Raw genomic sequence first — 18,862 nt, 5'->3', positions numbered from 1 at the left:
AGAACAAGACCGTAATTAACCTTATCTCAACAAAAATTAATAATGGTAGCTGCCTAAATCAAAATAATTAGACGACGCAGATTAAATCGAGATAGACCCAAAGGCCTTAAGCTCCCCCTGGATGAATCAGTTGCCACAAAGTCAACAAAATGAATATGGAAATCCAAATCAATTGGAGATTTGGAAAACCAGAAACTTCGTGGGGGCTGCTCGATAGACAGTCAAAAGTACCCTCAAAAAGACAAAAAAAAAAAAGAAAAAAGAAAAGATAGTTAAAAGTACTATTTTAATACTTTGACCGATCAAAGCGATACATATCACATAGTTGGAAAATCCAAGCCAGCTGAGCCATTTCCACCAAACTCCGGTTCGGCAGAACTGACAGCTCACAGACAGGGGGGCGTCAGTCCTTGTCCCCATTCGTTTACGATTCCACCATTTATTTATTTCTCGTCTTCTTCCTGTTTGTTTCTCTCCTCCTCCAAGTCAAATCGAATTACGTTATCTCAGAAGTTAAAGCCACTGAAGACTTCGAGCCTCTGCCTCCGATACAGAGAAGCTCAGTTCCGCTTACATCGCTACCTATTTGCTCGCAATCTCGCTCGTAATTCTGTTGCGCGGAGTGTATTTGATATATTTACGTCACTATTTATATAAATACTAATAATTTAGTCGGTGGAGATGTCAGGGAAGAATTACATAATAGAGGTGGAGCCGGCGAAGCCAGCGAAGGATGGAAAACCGTCGATCGGACCGGTATACCGTAGTGTGTTTGCTAAGGACGGTTTTCCGCCGCCGATTGAAGGATTGGACAGTTGTTGGGATATTTTCCGGTGAGATTTGTCTCTTTTTTCTATATTTAATCGGTATAATTTGTGAATTCCTGTTTGGAATTTGAATATGGTAGATTCGATAAGTCCTTATGTAGGGTTAAATTCAGCCAGACTTCGTCTTCTACTGTTTCTGCCTTCGATTTAAGGTGTGGAATTGGATGAGTATACTTATGTTCTATCCACGGTTTGTGATGTTGTTTCCTTTTTGGTCTCCAAATCCAAAGGAGCGTATCTTTTAGTGCTTTGCTTGGAAAGAAATTGCAACTCTTTTGCGGAGAAAAATAAAAAATTAGGACGGAGTTTGACCTGTTAAAGCCCCTAAGTTTTCTCCCTATCCTTCTTTACAGGTCTATTATATTGTACCTGCTTACCTAATATACACATAAGTAACTATTTGAGCATTGTATAATATGCTGAAATTGGAATAATGTTGAGTTCATGTAATGACTGAAAAAAGTACAAATGTATGTCTATATGTAGTGTGTATGTATTTCTCTACACACACACACACATCTGTATATATTTATGCATATGTGTGTGTGTAGTTTCTAATTGGCAAGCTGTGTATCTAGAACACACAAAATAAATGATGAAGCCACTGGAAGTATGCTTAGCTCTATAGCATGAATGTATTAATCTGAAAAGTCTGTTGAAGGAGTTTCTGTCAAAAAGTTATCTATGGTCTAACAACTAATTTACCTTTTGGACCATGGAAGATGTGTGTCTCTTGTTGTATAGTGTAGAATAGAAGTCAGAAAAGGCTATTCTCCATGTCATTTGTGATGAGGTGCTAGACACTGTGGCATGATGTCGCATTGACTCTATTCTGTATTCTTGTTAGGATCATATTATTTTGTCATGAAATGCATGTAAGTGTTGTTTCAAGATGCAGTGCTTATGAAAAGACTGTAGTTTTGATGTGTCTATCGTGGTGATGACATCTAGTACAATTTGTTTTTTATGTTGCAGCCTGTCAGTGGAAAAATATCCTAATAATCGCATGCTTGGTCGCCGAGAGATAGTGGATGGAAAGGTAAATTATAATGAAGCATTTTGCTTGTGTGACCTCAGAAATTCATTTTTCTCATCTTTTTACTTTTGGCTATACTTGTTTTTGTTTCTTTCCCTGCAGCCAGGTAAGTATGTGTGGCAGACTTATAAAGAAGTATATGACTTGGTGGTGAAGGTGGGAAATTCCATCCGCAGTTGTGGTATTGAGGAAGTAAGTCTTCATGGATATTTAGCAGTTTTCTATAGTCTACTCATTATACTTTTAGCCGTGGTCAGTTCCTTGTTGACTAGATTCCAACTTTGGGAGAAATGATAAAAAGCCCTTTTTGAGTTTTTATGGATGTCACTTGGTGGACTATTAACCATCTTATATCCATGTTTTGGCTTCACTGAGGGTACACTTGTTATTCACTGTACTTTTCTGGCTTGACAAATCCTGTAAACTTTTCCGGAGTTGACTCAGTCAAAAGTTGAGCTGCCTTCTTTTTTCTCTAAGCTTAAACTCTGTGTTAAGACTCATTATTAAGTATTTATTTGCAACCACAGACGCATATGAAAACATTGCTAACTGCAAACTTTAAATACTGGAATCAAATAACATGTTCAATTCTTCATGATTTTATTTGGGATGTGTTTTTTGAGGCCATGGCTTATCAGTCATTTCCGTTGTAACTGTTTGCATGGAAAAAGTACATAAGACTTTTTTTCATTGTTTTTTATGGAGTTAGAACGAAGTTTCTGTGAGACTTTCTAGAATAAATTTGATATCTGACCACTTGCATAATTTCCTTCTATCTAGGGAGGAAGATGTGGTATTTATGGAGCCAATTGCGCAGAATGGATCATGAGCATGGAGGTATACGTCATCCCTTTTTTCAAACACATTATACTCCTGTTTCATGGTATTTCTTTATTTCGATGACAATAGAATGAATGCTTTTAAGTTCAATTTTATATGGAGGACCGTGGTGATTTTATCTAGTTTGATATAAGAAATAGTCTGTGCAAAATCTTCTATTTCTAATTAGATTTCATGCTTAAATCGTTTGCTCTAGATGATTGTCAGCAACAAAAAGTTCATGTCATTGATTCCCTCAATGAATACAACACTGATTTCCTTGGTTCATTCTAACAGTATGCTTGGATCTCATTTACGTGTTGCTCTTCTATCATGATGAATTTCCATGAAAATTGAAAGCTAGTTATTCACATTGAAGTGTTACATTGAAAACAAACTCAATAACTGTTCTGAACTTCAGTTTTATTTGGATTTTCCTGATCCTGACTCTATGTTCTCATTTTGCATTCCTCCTCATCACTTACTTGAGCAAGGCATAATTTATGGTGTGATAAAATACCAGGCAAGGAGTGCAAGTGTATATGAGAAACAACTTATGGGACTAGACAAGGAGATTAAGTGGTAGAGTTCCCTATGTGTAGGAACATAATGTGCAGTTCAAAGAAACTGAAATAAAAAATGGATACCATATAATAGGAGAGAAAGATTCCTCTTGAAATCTATCTGATTGATGATCTCATCCCGCTCTTCATAAAATTTCTCTGGTTTTGGCAAATAAAAGAAAGAGAAAAGGAAATTCGTAAAATTGCTCTAGTTTAGTAATTCAGCAGTCTCTAATCTTTTTTAAAATTACCTTATGTTGTTACCTAGAATATTTTCGTGCTGAATTTTTGGACTTTCTGATTTTTCTTCATAAGTTTATGGTCATAAATTGTTTCGTTGTGTCTTTTATGTTCGAAAGCAAAGAAAACAGAAAATGTTAGATTTTGCAAAAACAGGAGCCGAATCAAACCATGATGTTGGAGGACCAAGGCCAATTGTTAGCTATGTCATCGTTGATTTTAAGCAAAATTGATAACTGAACTATTTTTCTATCGTTTCATCAAAAAAAAAAAAGATAACTGAACTATTTCAAAAGTTTTATAGCATACCTTCAAGATAGTCGACATCTGCTGAATGGGGTGTCTCTATTTTATTTGATGCATATATTATCTTTCCCAATTCTGTGGCGTCGTGTATGTTTTGTCAACTTCTGAATTAAGAAGCAGTTGCTGGTTTGGAAGTATCTATTCAATTTATTCTGACATCAGTAAATTGATGCAGGCCTGTAATGCTCATGGTCTACATTGCGTTCCTTTGTACGACACCTTAGGTATGTATCCTTACTCTTTTGTTTGTAGTCTTCTTAATTACGCATACATGTGTGCTGTGTCTTTAGTACATGATTTTTTTTTGTTTATTCCTTTTTTTTGGTCTTAAGTGCATGATTATTGATGCTATCTCATGTTTGAAAGTAAATTGATTGATTTCTCCTCCATCTGGTTAGGTGCTGGGGCTGTGGAGTTTATCATATGTCATGCTGAGGTTACCATTGCCTTTGTTGAAGAAAAAAAAATTCCTGAGGTTCGTAAATGTTGCACTTCCTTTTTGGGTGTTGGCAAAGAATTTGGGGTGGGATTCCTTAAACTAGATTCAGAAGATGATTGATTTCATGCAAATTTCAAATTTTCTTTGTTGAATATAGAAGATAGGAAATTAACTTTATTTAACAATAGGAGATAGGAATCAATTAAAGAATTCTGCCACTTCCCATCTTATGGTTGTAGTTACTTATGAAAGAGTTTGAGTCTTTTGTTAAAAGTTGATCATTCAGTTAAAAAAAAAGAAAAAAACTACTTTATTGACATATTTGGAGATAGTTGACTTGGTAATGTAGCATATTTACGTTGTTCTTAATCTCCAGGTCAGTGCTTCTCTCTAGATTAAAGTACCTAATGGACGAAATTTTTTTTTAAGAAATTAAAACATATTTCATAGTGATTATAAGTTCATGATTTCTGTAGTGCATTGAGAAACCTCAACTGTGGTAAAAACAATTCACGTTTCATTTAGATGGAAGAGTTTTAAGATAAGCTTTGGTTGGAGGAAATATAGGTTAAAGAGTATGGATAGAATAGTTGATACTGACTTTCTTCACTTGAGTACTTTCAAGTGAAGAATTGGCTGGGCCAGAATTTTCAGATGTCAAGATGTAAGAAATGGACGGTTGCATCTTGTTGCGGCTTCTCAATGTGAAAACATGATGCCGTGAGAGATAGAACATAAATATAATATATCCAAAGTTAATAAACAACTTCAGAATTTGAAGAAATGGAAATGACCAACATTGTTCAGTCATTCATTTATTGAGTTGCATTTTTCTTCATGCTTACTGTGATAAAAGCGTATGTTTATTGTACCATCATAAAAGAACATTTAGTTGCATTTGATTTTGTCCTTATTGTCGTGAACATCTCTTCGATGCTTGAACTCTTCATTTGAATGCTTTCCTGCTGCTGCCATAGTTTTTATTGATTTATGTAAAATTGCTGCCAATATGATAAAAGTCCAATATCTACTGTCTAATCTACGTCTTTTTGCCTTTTGCAGTTACTCAAAACCTTTCCAAATGCAACAAAATACTTAAAAAGTAAGTTGTTTGTATAGTAATTTCTCTACCTGTCCCTACCAAATTGTGAAAGTAACTCTTTTGATCCTTGATTTCCTTTTCTTTGTTATTGTTCTTCAGCAATTGTGAGTTTTGGGAAAGTTACCCCTCAACAGAAGGACGAAATCGAGAAATTTGGTGTGGTTGTGTATGCTTGGGATGAATTTTTGTTATTGGTAAGCTGGTGGATTCCTGTTTATACTTATAACTTTTAGTTGGATGCCATTGTATGCAGTGGTGAGATGATCATAATTTTGTGGTCCGGTTTGTTGCTTTGGAGTTTGGATGAGCCTAATCTGACTGTTTGGTCTGTTTGATGCTTGGTTGCACCAGCCCTGCCTTCAGGCTGCTTGCACTTGCTATCTTTCTATTTTCGTATCCTTGCCTGCCCTCTATACATGGGGACTTGCCCAAGGATGTCTTTTGTTGGGATAGAGTTGATGTCTGGCAAGCTCCTTGTTTGCTTATGAAAAGGTATACTTGGTGTGTAATGTTTTAATGCAATCTAAATTCAAGGATGAAGCTTTGTGACTTGTGCATTGCTGTGCGAAAGCGAATACCCCTGATCACAACAAACATGAATTAGTTTTATCGAAGCTAGAGTGAGTTTCTTTCAGTGGATAACCGATAACTTATTTGCTTGTCTCTTTCCTCATGATATTTGTTCTATCTACCATGGTATTGGGTGTGCTGTTATGTGCATTCATATTTGTGTGGCTCATATGGTTATGTTTGACAAGGTTGGCCTACAAGTTTAATGCAAATTTCTGGTATTATTGAACAGATAGTCTCTTGAATTTCTATTCTTGCCACAATTAAATTTTTGTTCTGAACCTTGCATCAAAAAGTTTTATTGGCTTTTGTTCATATGTGAGGCAATGGCTCCAATTTTTTGTGTTCTCTTTAGCTCAAGTCCTTCAAAGTGACTCAACGCTGAGCTTTATCTAGTTGCTTTACTAATATCTGAAGAGGCCCTGCTGATTTAGTCCGTCATGTCAGTTTGTGGTTACTGGACTATCAGTATCATGCAGAAATGTAATTGGTGGTGTCTTAACTCTGTATTGTTGGTGCATGCTTTCCTGATTTTTGTTTGTTTAAGATTATAACTTTGATACAGAATGTGATCTGGCGGCATTTTAACGCTAATGTAGTGGTGCATGCTTTTCTTATGGTGTGTTTGAGAACATTGACTGCCTATGTACTTTCGTTTTCTATACTTGGTTTATTTATAGAAGTCTTTCGCAATATATTGATATTTCCAAGTCGTGATCTTAGTTTTGACCTTATTGTTGCAGGGTGAAAATAAGAACTATGATCTTCCAGTGAAACACAAAAGCGACATCTGTACAATAATGTATACTAGTGGAACAACTGGAGATCCTAAGGGTGTCATGATTTCAAATAATAGTATTGTCACTCTCATTGCTGGAGTGAAGCGTTTGCTAGTTAGCGTGAATGAATCGGTGAATACCTGTTATATTTTCTCTTTACTCCTTCAAACCTTGAAGACAAAACTCCATTTCCACTGGTTGTAATTATAATTTGATCTGGAATCATATTCAGTTTCTGACTTTCTCTTTGTTTTACAGTTGACTGTAAATGATGTCTATCTGTCTTATCTTCCTTTGGCACATATCTTTGACCGCGTGATTGAAGAATGTTTTATTAATCATGGGGCCTCAATAGGATTTTGGCGTGGGGTAAGATGATTACTGCTCTTTGTTTTTGAGAAGAAATTTGGGCAAGCTCTTATGTACAATGGTGATTTTGTTGCTACAGGATGTCAAATTGTTAGTTGAAGACATTGGGGAGCTAAAGCCAACCATCTTTTGTGCAGTTCCTCGGGTTCTAGATAGAATTCACTCAGGTAAATTTTGTATCCACAAACCAAAAATGACGAGAACAAGACACCGCAACTGTTGAAAGTTTAATTTATGCCACGTTCGGATTTCTATTTTGAGTTTGTTTGCCTAGTTTGCATAATATTTCAGAGCTAGTTTGCTGTTTTACTTAACTTACAGACAGATTAAATTTATTGTCCAACGATCTTGTTGAATGAGTTCATAACAGGAATTTATGTCTTGAAATTTGCCCCAGGGGGCATTGGAGTTGGTGTTCCCCTCTGCACGTCCACTGTTTTTAGCAATCACAAACATTTTGGTTTGATTCAACTGTCAAGCGATAAATTTGTTGAATTTTTTGCAGGCTTGCAACAGAAGATATCGGCAGGAGGTTTCATAAAACAAACGATGTTTAATTTTGCATATGCCTAGTAAGTTTTGTCCCACCTCTTGTTTTATGTCATGAAACATTAAAAAATGATCATTTCTGGTGAATTGGAGACTTAGTTTTTCTCAACATATATTTGTGCTTTTGGACACCCTTGTCTAGTTTTGCTTCAAAACTGGAAATCCCTTAATACGTCTTCTGAATTTGCCAGTTGAAGCAAAATTTTTGTGAGCTGTGATTTGAAGTTTGCTTCCCATAGAAATCCCTTAATACCTCTACTTTATTGTTGGCTTGAATGATATACTAACAAGGCAGATTTCTTTGCACAAACAAGCACACTTACATCTCGCTTAACTACCTTCGCTTGAAAATTTTCCACAGCAAGTTGCGTAATTTGAGGAAGGGGCTTAAGCATGATGAGGCTGCTCCTATCTGTGACAAAATCGTTTTCAGCAAGGTTGAGACTTGTACTTGATGCTGATACTCCACACTTTTTAGTTTTTTATCATGGCAGTGGAAATATGACTTCGGATCTGCTTCACCGTTCAGGTTAAACAAGGTTTAGGTGGGAAAGTACGGCTTATTTTATCTGGAGCAGCTCCCCTTGCTTCACATGTTGAAGAATATCTAAGAGTGGTATCTTGTGCTCATGTACTTCAAGGATATGGTATTCTCTTCTTTCACCCTCAAATGCCATTGGTCTTTGCTTTATTTACGCAAAGTTCTTGTCCACTGGTGTTAAATCTTCTTGCTTATATACTGTGTTAGGCCTCTTTTGTTTCTCTTTCCTATTTGCTACTCAAGTTTTCTCCTTTGCCCCTCGAATGTATATGTTGCACTAGAATTTTAAAATTGAAAAATGTCCTATGCATTTAATATTCTCATCATCACTAATTAAAGCTGTTGCCTATCAGTTGCAGAACTTTCATCTGCAGCTATATATCACAAGGAGTTACTATAATCTCTCATAAATAAAATTTTATGCTGCTTGTGATGCCTCTTATTATCTGCTATGGTCTTTTCTGGAGCATATCAACCATCATCAGACGATGGCAATTTGAGAAATCCTGAGTCTGCAATGCGTATTCCAGAGTTAATTGTTTGTTTGGAAATGATCTGGATTACTCATTCAATCTCGTTATATTATGTTCCTCAAAAAATCCACTGTATGAGTTCTGTTTTGTGCTTAGGTTGAGGACTAGGCATTTCCAATTTTGAAAGAAAAAAAGTATAAACAAACTTTTCTTTGTTTGGGGTGTAGGTTTGACTGAAACATGTGCTGGTACATTTGTCTCTATACCACATGAGATGAGTATGCTGGGTACAGTGGGTCCTCCTGTTCCAAACGTGGATGTCTGCCTGGAATCTGTTCCTGAAATGGGATATGATGCCCTCTCAAGGAGTCCACGTGGAGAAGTATGTGTAAGGGGGGATACCTTGTTTTCAGGTTACTACAAACGTGAAGATCTTACAAAAGAAGTCTTTGAAGATGGATGGTTCCATACAGGTTGGTCTAAAGTGATGCTTTCACTAACTGTATTACATGTAGGACTATACGTATATGCTGATCCAATGATCCTGCCCTAATTTTATCAGGGGATGTTGGTGAGTGGCAGCCAAATGGGAGCCTGAAGATTATTGACCGTAAAAAGAATATTTTCAAGCTCTCGCAGGGCGAGTATGTAGCTGTGGAGAATTTGGAGAATATTTATGGTCTTGTTAGCGCTATTGACTCGGTATGTTGGCAATATTCTTGACGTTTAATAGTTAAAAACACTAATGCAACTGTAGCATGTTCTGATCATGGATGTTTACAAGAGAGACACTTTTGAATAGCATGATAGTTTCGATCACATATTTAACTGAGACTCGTAGGTGTTTGACCATATAATGGTACAGTTATGCATCTATTCTTCCTGTACACTTCAGTTGCCGTGATCTTTAGCTGTCTCTCACTTCTATGCAATCATGTCAGTCAATGCTCTTTCACAACTTATTGTGCTACCTACATGCTAACTTTCTGCAATGGTATAACTGCTTGTACAAGCTGTATGTCAAACTCTTTTGCTACATCCATCAGATATCTTGCCTAATTTTTCTTCCTTCCAATAGGAGAAGTACTTGATTTGATTGGAACATTAAATTTTTCTAATTCTTTTTTTCTCCTATCCAAAATCCAGATCTGGGTCTATGGAAACAGCTTTGAATCTTATCTTGTTGCTGTTGTTAACCCAAAGAAGCAAGCAGTTGAAGAGTGGGCTCAAGAAAACGAATTAACTGGAGATTTCAATTCTTTGTGTGAAAACCCTAAATTGAAGGAATACATTCTTGGAGAGCTCAACAAGATTGGAAAAGAAAAGAAGGTTCATCCTCTACTGATGTCTGAGTATTGGTTATATAATCTCTTTAAATAACTTCTGTATAATTTGTCTGGATGTTTCTCATGAGTGTTAAAGAGTGCGTGCTTGGTATTACATGTAACTTTCTCTAAACATCTGTCATACTCTTGGCAGCTAAAAGGCTTTGAATTTATTAAAGCTGTGCACGTCGATCCTGAACCATTTGATATGGAACGTGACCTCCTCACACCAACATTTAAGAAAAAAAGACCCCAATTGCTCAAATACTACCAGGTAGGTTCCCTTTCCATCGTTGGTTATAAAGTTTCCAACTCCGGTTATGTCTCTGCTCTTCTACGTCTGCATGTCGTGTACCTCTGAAACTCGTGAAATTGATGTCTGCTGCATGACAGAGAATTACATTGCGAAGGATTGATAGTTCCTTGAATATAATTATTCTGGCATGGTTCCAAATGCTATTAGCCATGCTTCACCACATGCGTGCATGTTACATCCGTAATTTTAGACATGCAATCGCTATAGATCATTATCTTGCTTTCAAATATAAGTTGCAGAGATTGTGAGGTAGTAAAATAAAACAAAGATGTCCAATTTGTAGTCTACTAATCTTATTAAGAGGGTTGACAGAATACCATGAACATTCCACGTTTACATAATTCTCCCACCTTTAGGATAGTGTTGGTTTCATGTTCACATGCATGACTCTGTACGTCACTGATTATCTTTTATTTTCAAGATAAAAGCTTTGACGTTTCTGTTAAAATTCGTTTTATTGCTGCAGAATGTAATTGACAATATGTACAAGAGTGCCAAGTGAGCTTATGGCAAGAGCATATACTTTCACTCTTTCGACGAAATACGCGTTCCAGTTTGCCGTTTATTGGTATAACTTCCAACTCTCCTCCCTCTGTCTAACCTGTTTTGGCTTTGGGATGTACATATTTACAGTGTACCGAACTGAGGAATTAATAATGTACGTGAACTATATTTATATTAAATCCTAATGTTTTATTTATTTACCTGGAGAATTGTGAAGTTTCTTATTCACAGAACGGGAACAGTAGATTAGATGCGAAGCTAATTTGTAAAGTTTTACGCTCGTGTTCCCCATCCTCCTGATTCCAGCTATGGCCTGATTTAGGTCTCAAATGTTATTTCATGTCATCGCAATTACATCCGATTGCAAGGTGCAAGTTTAGGTTCTGTAACAAACTTTACGAAAGAGCAAGCTCAAGCTGTTTAATAAGAATTGTAGACTAGGTTCGACTTGGAGGATCAAAAGGCCCATCGACATTTGAAATAAGCTTTTTGTTCTGAAGACATCAAGAGTAGTTTTAACTCTCTTCATGATACACGAGGAAATTATTGTCAAAATATTCAAGACGAGCGTGTTGTAAAAAAGGTTGCCTTTTTCAGGAGCAAAACCGTTAAAGAAACGAGGTGGAGAGGAATGCAAAAATACAAAAATATTTGCCTTCTTCAGGAGCAAAATTGTCACAGGATTCCATCGAGAATGTACGCTGCCATCATGAATTTTTTACCCTTTCTCATGTTATCTGATACTGGGAATTAAATACTGGAGGAACACAAATTTTTAACTGAAAAAAGAATCATAAAGTAACAAAACAGAAATCACACCTACTTATTTAATTACTCTTTCATTAAATGAGATTAATCCATGAATGTATAGCTGTAATTACATAAAATACCAGTCATCAGATTATCTTCCCTAAAACAGAGTTGATGAAAACTGCAACGCCAGTAACTCCTCTCTCGTGTACTTCAACCTTTGATCTGTTTCTGAACAAACTAAAAAGATATGAATACACGAGAAAGGCAACAAAAGCTTTCTAAGGAGATCTTTTAAAGAATGACTCACCTAAAAGACGACTCCTATCATGTATCATTTTCTGCCGCTGTTTGGATGGATAACTCTTCAAAGCACTATTGTCAAATCTGGACGGTAACAAGGATATTTTCTGCCGCTGTTTCGATTGAGAGGTTTTTGAACTTGCCTCTGATGGATATAGGCAGCTACTTCCACCTGTGTCAGATAAAGACATGCTAACATGTTCATGCCTCACCTCAAGTTTTGAGTGCTTTCGAGCAAATAGAAAGATTGCATCCTCAGTTAAAAGCCAGCAACCCCTGAGATCCAGCACTCTTAGCGCCGGGGGAGGACTAAAAGAATCAAGCCCAGCACTAGTTAGCACAGCATCACGAACACCAAGATGTTCCAAATTCTGCATTGCAGAGAAATGGAGTAATGATTCATCTGTTAGGATGCCACTTTGCAGCGATAAATGCTTCAAGCTATGGAAGCTTGACAGAGAGAAGAGTGCCGCATCCTTGATTTGTGGACCCCCCAACTCTAACCTTTCCAAGTTGGTAAGATCCTTAAGTGCTAAAAATGATGGGACCACAGCAGAATCAGAACCTTCATGGTTGATCAAGCCTAAAATTGCAGAGGAAATATCTGACATTAGTGTGTATATGAAATACAAAATTAACGTAGAGAATCAAAGAGGAAGCAATTAACACTAACATTTGAAACTCATAATCGATAAAAGTACTAGAAAATTGGGACTAAAACAGCCTAAGGATTTTCAAGGGGACTCGGGTAACTGAAATGGTCTACTAAATTGGACATGAAAAATTAGAATAAGTTGTAACATGTAGATACAAAAATGCAGAAGTTCACTCTCATTAAAATTGTATAGGAGTGCTTGGAGAACTATCTGGGATACTGTCCTCAAGAGTAAAAAGTTGACAAATGCTACAATAGATCTTTGACATTGCTGTCAAAAACCTAAGCTCAAAAACCGAGGGAAAAGGGAGAATAGGATGTAATACCTTTAATTCTTGTACTGCTGAGGTTGATAGCTTTTAGTGAAGGCATCATGCCAATGTAAGGGAGGGCAGAGTCATCAACAAATGTGAAAGACAGGAGCAGAGTTTCAAGATTTGAAACATGCCCAGCTAAGATTCCCACTCCAGCAGAGCTCACTTTTGTATTGTTGAGGTTCAAATATCTTAATTTTGCACCTATGCATGCAATATTTGCAACTGAATCATCTGCCATCGAACTACCACTAAGGTCCAAATATGTTATTGAACTCAGATGAGGCAAAAAGTAGAATGAGTCGATATGAGCGTTTGATAGATCCAAATGAGAAACGAGACTGGTTTCCACATTTGAAAGTGCTCCACAGACATCAGCAAATGTGGCACCAGATGCAACGAGCTTTGCTAGACGAGCTTTATCACCTTCTCCTTTGAATAAATAAGTAATAGTGCAATTGCTTATGTCTAGGTGTGCAAGAGAGGGCAGAATTGGCAACTTCGTGACTTTGGTCCAAGCTAGATTTAGAGAACTTAACTTGGGAAACACTTGGAGAAGAGCAGCACCTCTATTTGATATTTCGCTTCCCCAGAGATCCAAAAAGTTTAGTTTCTTAAGTTCCTATTAAAATCATAAAGAATTATTAGTTATTAGGAGACTAAAAATACATTCTCGTATCAGTGATACTCAATGGACTATTTAGTCTATTTGGCACACTGCCAATCAAGGCATGGAAAGATCTTGCTCAGTAGAACTAAAAGTACCGTAAAAAGAAGATAATCATGCTTACAAGAATATATATATCAAAACCTATTGAGTGGCATAATCTTTGAAAAACATTTAATTCTTTGAGAAAAAGTTAACAATTTCCAATTGACACATTCAAGTGTTGTCTTTCACTGCTAATGCAACAAGGCGAAAACAGTATGTGCATGGAAAGGACAGGAGGAGACTTGAATCAAGTATAATGCAGCAGAAAGTTCACAAGAGCATCTAAACTACCAAAATTCCAACCTGTAGAGAACTTAAAGCCATGTCAGTGACCGGCAAGCCTCCCAAATCCAAAACACGTAGATTAGTTAATGAGAAGAGAAACATAATTCCTTCTGCGGTTACGCCTGTTTCTGAGATGCACAACCTCTCCAAACTTGGAATGGACGAAAGATGCCTAATGCCAGCATCAGTAATCTTAGAACATCTTGAAAGGTCAAGCTCCTTTAGATTTGGCATGCCTGAAGGAAATGAAAAATGTTAAAATGCCGAATACTATATTAGAGAGAGAGAGAGGCAGTAAAAAAAAATTGTCCATCAAATTGGGTAAGTTATCAAGACAGCATACCTGTAATAGACCACAGAGCAGCACTATTAACTTTATAACAATCTGACAGATTCAATGAATGCAAGTAGTTGAAGGCACCCAAGTATGCCATCCATTCTGCATCCACACAATTCTCCCCCCTCAGGTCAATTTCCTCCACGTTATGTTTGAAGACTCTAAAGAAGTCAATGCAAGTTTAGTATAATATATAGAAGTAACGATAACACTAAACTTTAGTTCTGCAATGCTACCAGTTAGTTAATCACCACAAATAGCAACAATATATACTCCCATTTAAAGCAGCTTGTTATTGGATGCTAAATTTGTTTGAGATACAATTCCTGAATTTTCATGTACAAAAGAAGAAAACACCTAATGCAGAAGAAAACCGGCAGAGCAGCACATATCAGTACAAGCAACTCTTAAGATGATAAAGTTTTTCCAGTTAGAAAATGTTTATAACATACTTCATTCATATTTTTCTTATATGTCCTTTTCATTCTAATTTTTGATGTAGCTGATGTTTGAGCATATGGATAACACATAATAAATTTAAGCACAAAAGAATACTCTTAGGCTTCCACATAATTCACCAACACTCAAAACTTCTCTCTCCTTGCAATCAAGTTTCATATAAAGCTACAGGTATGATCCCAGTCTTAGAGATTGAGGGGAAAAGGAATCCTTCTTTTTTCATATATCGTAAGAATCATAGCGTGCCAAGCGGTGAAGGATTTAGGATCACAACGAACTCAGAAAATCAAACTATCACTAGTTTTATCCCACCAACAGAATAATTAAGTCACATTCCATCATAGTTCAGCTTAGTTTTTGAAAAATTGACAGTCACAGCACAATAAAGCTGCAAAAGTAAGCGCCTAAACATCGAAACAAGATCTGCATAATACGTATTTATGAAACCGCAGAGAACTTCCACAAAATTTCTGTACCTCCGATTAGACGTCTCTAATTAAAAAAAGACAAGAAAAACAAGTATACTATCACTACTACAACCTTAGCAAGCAAATCTCAGCGTCAAAATCATCTGAATAATTAATCTGCATAGAGGAGGAGCAATAGTTAGGATTAAGTGACTTACTCGAGCAAAGAAGGAAAAAGAAGACGGCGACGTAGGAGGCGGTGGAGAAGAGCTCCGGCGAGGAGAGAAGGCATCCGCTCCAAAGTTCGACGCTGTCTCCGCCACGCCTCCACGGCGTCTCCGCTCTCCGTCGCCGCCTCCATGCACATCCGAATCAATTCACTCTCCGTCTCGATTCTACTTCTTAGATCAGAGCTTTTCATCGCCATTTCTTCTGATTTCTCAATTTTTTGGGTTTATGTCTTTTTTATCCTTTATTTATTTTAGGTAAAATTTCTATTCAGATTTAGATATGAAAAATTCCCACTCGTTTGAAATGCGAAATGTGAATTATTTATAGCGGATAGCGGCAGCAAGTTTTCATTTCCAGCTGCGCTTCCTGCTCGGGTGAATTTAAATGCGGTTTCATTTCTTCTTTTTTTTTTTTAATAATCAGCAGACTAAACATTGACCAGGAGTTTTTCTTTTCCTTTTTTTCATTAAAAAAATAGAAATATAATGTATATACGTAACCACCAAGAATACATTGGTTAAAGAAATAGGACGAACTGGTTTTACTTTTACCTCAAAGGTGTTGAATTTTTTTTTTTTTTTTTGTCGATACAGGGATGTCCGGGTCAATCCTTACGGAGCCCGACTAATCCTCTGCGGCCCAGGAGAGGAGGCCTCACTCCACACCGAACACGTTAACATCGGGACTCGAACCCTGGACAAGCCAGGAAAGTCGCCATACCCTAAGGAGGGGGAGCGGACCGCCCGAGCTACTCCACGGGGGCAAAGACCAGCCACGTAGAGTGGCAAGTTGTGGGAGATAGGGGTTGAACCCCTGACCTCCAGCATCCCCAAAGAAGAGGATGACCACTGGACCAAATGGCCAGTGGCACCTCAAAGGTGTTGATTGAGGTTCAAGAAATTACCTCAAAGGGTGTAATTTGATTAAATTTTGATAATGATCAAGTGACCATGATCCTTCAATTAATGGTAGTTGATCGGTCGGCATGCATGGTTACAGCGGTCAATAAACTTGATCAGAAGAATAAGAAAATTACGATAACTGCGTTTTGAACGAGTGACGTCAGGATTAACGGTTCAAATTTACGAAACGTCTAAAAAGTATACGCTTTTAATAGTTTCGGAACTAAAAATATATAAATAATAATTGCAAGATTTAAATTATAAAATCGTTGAAGTTTGAGGGCCAAATAGACTTTTTGCCCCTAACATGCTAAAAGATGGATTTGCATGTCTTAAAAAATGCCAAATTACTAATCTTTTATTTTTTATTTTGTCAAAAAAAATCTAATCATATAGGTGTGTAATGGTCTAAATGCTTTTGAGAGTTAGGACTTGCTAGCATCTTCTTCTTCTTCTTAAAAAAAAAAAAAAGGACTTGCTAGCATCTCTTTGGTAGCCATGGAACTGCAAAATAGTTAAAAATAATTTAAATTTTAAAATAATGTATTTGACATTCGTTATTATTTGTTTGTTGAATTTGAAATCAATTTTGGTTCTATCTAACATATAATAGATAAATGACGCTTGACTTACCTATTGAAAAGTTTTTAGAAAATATCAACTGAGGAGCACTATAATAGATAAATGACCATTATATATTTATATTACATAGTTACTAGTTTCCACTCTCCCCATGAGAAATTAATTTCGGGACTGTCCTTGGTCCCAGTTACTACAACTTTTCGGGTCGGATGCCTATGTCCATTGCTTAAACGCAGGCCTGCGGCATTCACTTCCAGGTTGGGCATGAACAGAATCTAGAGACATCCTGGACAGCTGAGAAAGGATGTTCGCGCTGAAGTTCATCCAATTACTGGGAAAAAATGTGACGGGCCCAGCTCAATTTTCTAAGGCGCCTAAGGCTTGCTTGCTGTTGACATATTGAAACAAAATTGGGCTATCGGTTGCAGAGTTTAAGTCTCTTTGACGACTGGTTTCGCAGTTCAAACTTTCTCACAGTTTCACATGCTAGCTCTTGCCTCTATTTCAGTTAGACCGTATCAATTAGGTGTTTTTGAAAATATTTTTTTAAAAAATTACTATAGCGATATATGTGAAAAGCGTTCACTATAGATGGCTAGGTGTTTTTAAGGATGTATTTTGAGATATTTTTGAAATTAAAATTTTTTTGAAATACTTTTAAATATTGAACACTACCCCACCACCACTGTCTCTTTCCCCCTTCCCTTCTCTTTCTCCTTCCTCTTTTCCCTTTCTTTTCTTCCTCCTCTCCTTCTCTCTTTCTTTCTCTTCCTTTCTCCCAAAACACTCTCCCCTCCCTCCCCCCTAATCTAGATGCGACCTAAAGAATCAGCCAAGGAAAACCTTCCAGTTCATGGTTCGATCCGGTTCAATTGGTCGATTTCGGTTCAAGGATTTAATAATTTTTTATTTATTTTAGTATTAAAAATTATGAATAAAATAAAATAAAATATTTATTTTAAAAAATAAATGGTTTAAAAAAACAGTTGAACTCTCGATTTTTACCGGTTAAATTAATTATTTGAAATTTTAACTAAACCGGACCAGAGGCATGGCCGGTTCACGGTTCAATCGGTCAGTCCGGTCCGTTTTTCAAAAACATTGCCTTGAATCTAAACTCTAGCCTTATCCCAAGAACCCTAAACTAAGGTGCTTGTCCTTCTGCTTTCGTTTGAGAAATGCCTGAGTAAGGTACTTTGGCCATGACATGTGTCCACAGAGGGTTTCTCCCTCTACACAACCCATTACCAAACCAATTTGGTCGCAATGGCCACGAGTAGATCAGGTAGAAGGAGAGAGAGGGTTGTTGCAGGGAAGGGAAAGGAAGAGGAAGAGAGAAAAGAAGAAGGAGAAGGAAGATGGAGAAGGAAGAAGGAAAAAAATAATGGCTATGGTGTGTAGTGGGTGGAATAAGAAAATGTGGAAGGATTTTTTGTTTTTTAGTAAGTCATAATTGAGATTGTGTGTGTTTTTTAAGTTGTCATCATAGACTCAATAAACAAAAATAGTTTTTGACAAAAAATGGCAATCAATACAGAAAAAGTATAAGAAGACAATAGGACTTTGGTAGTATTATAGACATTTCAATGGTTATTTTGAAGCACTCGAGATTTAAAGATCCTAAAAATGTCTATAATCTGGGGATGAAATAGCTGAAATATAGAGATAACAAGATAGAATAACGATCAATTTGAGAAATTTGAGTGGTTAAGAGTAATGTACAACTTTCAAAGTTACAGCATTTATCACATTGAGTTTGTAACATTTCTATTTTTTTTTAACAAAAATACACCAAATGTCTCGTGTACCTTGAATTTCATAAAGAAAAATAGAAATGTTTCAAATATTGTGACCTTAAGAGACCACCCTTAGCCATTAATTTTTACAATTATATTCTTATCTATGTTTTGCTTATCCTTATTATTATTTTTTTAAGTATTTGCACCCCTTAATTTTAAGCAATTTCAAGATTTTTTAAATTCGTAAGCAATTCAAATAACGATTGAGGGAGTAGTTTTATTAATGTCTATAATTCTCAAAATTAGAGCATGATACTACTAGATATCTTTCGTAAAACTGCCAACGAATTCAGTCGTTTTTTTTGTCCGGTCTTCTGAAGCTAAAATAATGGAGAGTGTGTGAAATTTATAGGCCAGGTTCCAACCTT

General features: G+C 36.5%; 2 protein-coding genes across 4 annotated transcripts; one reads left to right on the top strand and one right to left on the bottom strand.

Moving 5' to 3' along the window:
• Positions 1-358: 358 nt before the first annotated feature.
• On the top strand, positions 359-10,974 carry LOC113779298 (long chain acyl-CoA synthetase 4). Its single transcript, XM_027324846.1, has 19 exons — positions 359-833; positions 1,803-1,866; positions 1,966-2,055; positions 2,644-2,700; positions 3,967-4,015; positions 4,190-4,266; positions 5,293-5,332; positions 5,432-5,526; positions 6,646-6,813; positions 6,940-7,050; positions 7,130-7,217; positions 7,556-7,622; positions 7,961-8,036; positions 8,129-8,246; positions 8,841-9,086; positions 9,176-9,315; positions 9,760-9,942; positions 10,093-10,212; positions 10,721-10,974. Exons 1-19 carry the CDS (start codon positions 682-684, stop codon positions 10,754-10,756), a joined length of 1,977 nt encoding a protein of 658 aa, XP_027180647.1. The 5' UTR covers positions 359-681; the 3' UTR covers positions 10,757-10,974.
• A 583-nt stretch (positions 10,975-11,557) lies between these two features.
• LOC113779897 lies at positions 11,558-15,542 on the bottom strand. 3 transcript variants are annotated; one of them, XM_027325670.1, is made up of 6 exons: positions 15,199-15,542; positions 14,121-14,275; positions 13,796-14,013; positions 12,793-13,402; positions 11,819-12,394; positions 11,558-11,748 (listed from the first exon to the last, which is right to left on the bottom strand). In XM_027325670.1, exons 1-6 carry the CDS (start codon positions 15,405-15,407, stop codon positions 11,669-11,671), a joined length of 1,848 nt encoding a protein of 615 aa, XP_027181471.1. In that variant the 5' UTR covers positions 15,408-15,542; the 3' UTR covers positions 11,558-11,668. The 3 variants fall into 3 exon arrangements, with proteins under 3 accessions (XP_027181471.1, XP_027181472.1, XP_027181473.1); XM_027325671.1 differs by having other exon boundaries at positions 11,558-11,739; XM_027325672.1 differs by having other exon boundaries at positions 11,558-11,733.
• Between the last annotated feature and the right edge of the window lie 3,320 nt (positions 15,543-18,862).

This window comes from Coffea eugenioides, chromosome 8, assembly GCF_003713205.1.
Source record: "Coffea eugenioides isolate CCC68of chromosome 8, Ceug_1.0, whole genome shotgun sequence".
Taxonomy (NCBI): domain Eukaryota; kingdom Viridiplantae; phylum Streptophyta; class Magnoliopsida; order Gentianales; family Rubiaceae; genus Coffea; species Coffea eugenioides.
Note: the sequence above shows the minus strand (reverse complement) of the source record. Positions and strands in the feature narration are given on the sequence as shown.

Coding starts and splice junctions, on each gene's coding strand:
- LOC113779298 (XM_027324846.1), top strand. CDS start 682: ATGTCAGGGAAGAATTACATAATAGAGGTGGAGCCGGCGAAGCCAGCG. Junction 7,623..7,960: donor TTTAATTTTGCATATGCCTA/GTAAGTTTTGTC, acceptor AATTTTCCACAG/CAAGTTGCGTAATTTGAGGA. Junction 9,316..9,759: donor TTGTTAGCGCTATTGACTCG/GTATGTTGGCAA, acceptor TCCAAAATCCAG/ATCTGGGTCTATGGAAACAG.
- LOC113779897 (XM_027325670.1), bottom strand. CDS start 15,407: ATGGCGATGAAAAGCTCTGATCTAAGAAGTAGAATCGAGACGGAGAGT. Junction 12,395..12,792: donor CAGCAGTACAAGAATTAAAG/GTATTACATCCT, acceptor CTGCAATTTTAG/GCTTGATCAACCATGAAGGT. Junction 11,749..11,818: donor TGATAGGAGTCGTCTTTTAG/GTGAGTCATTCT, acceptor ATATCTTTTTAG/TTTGTTCAGAAACAGATCAA.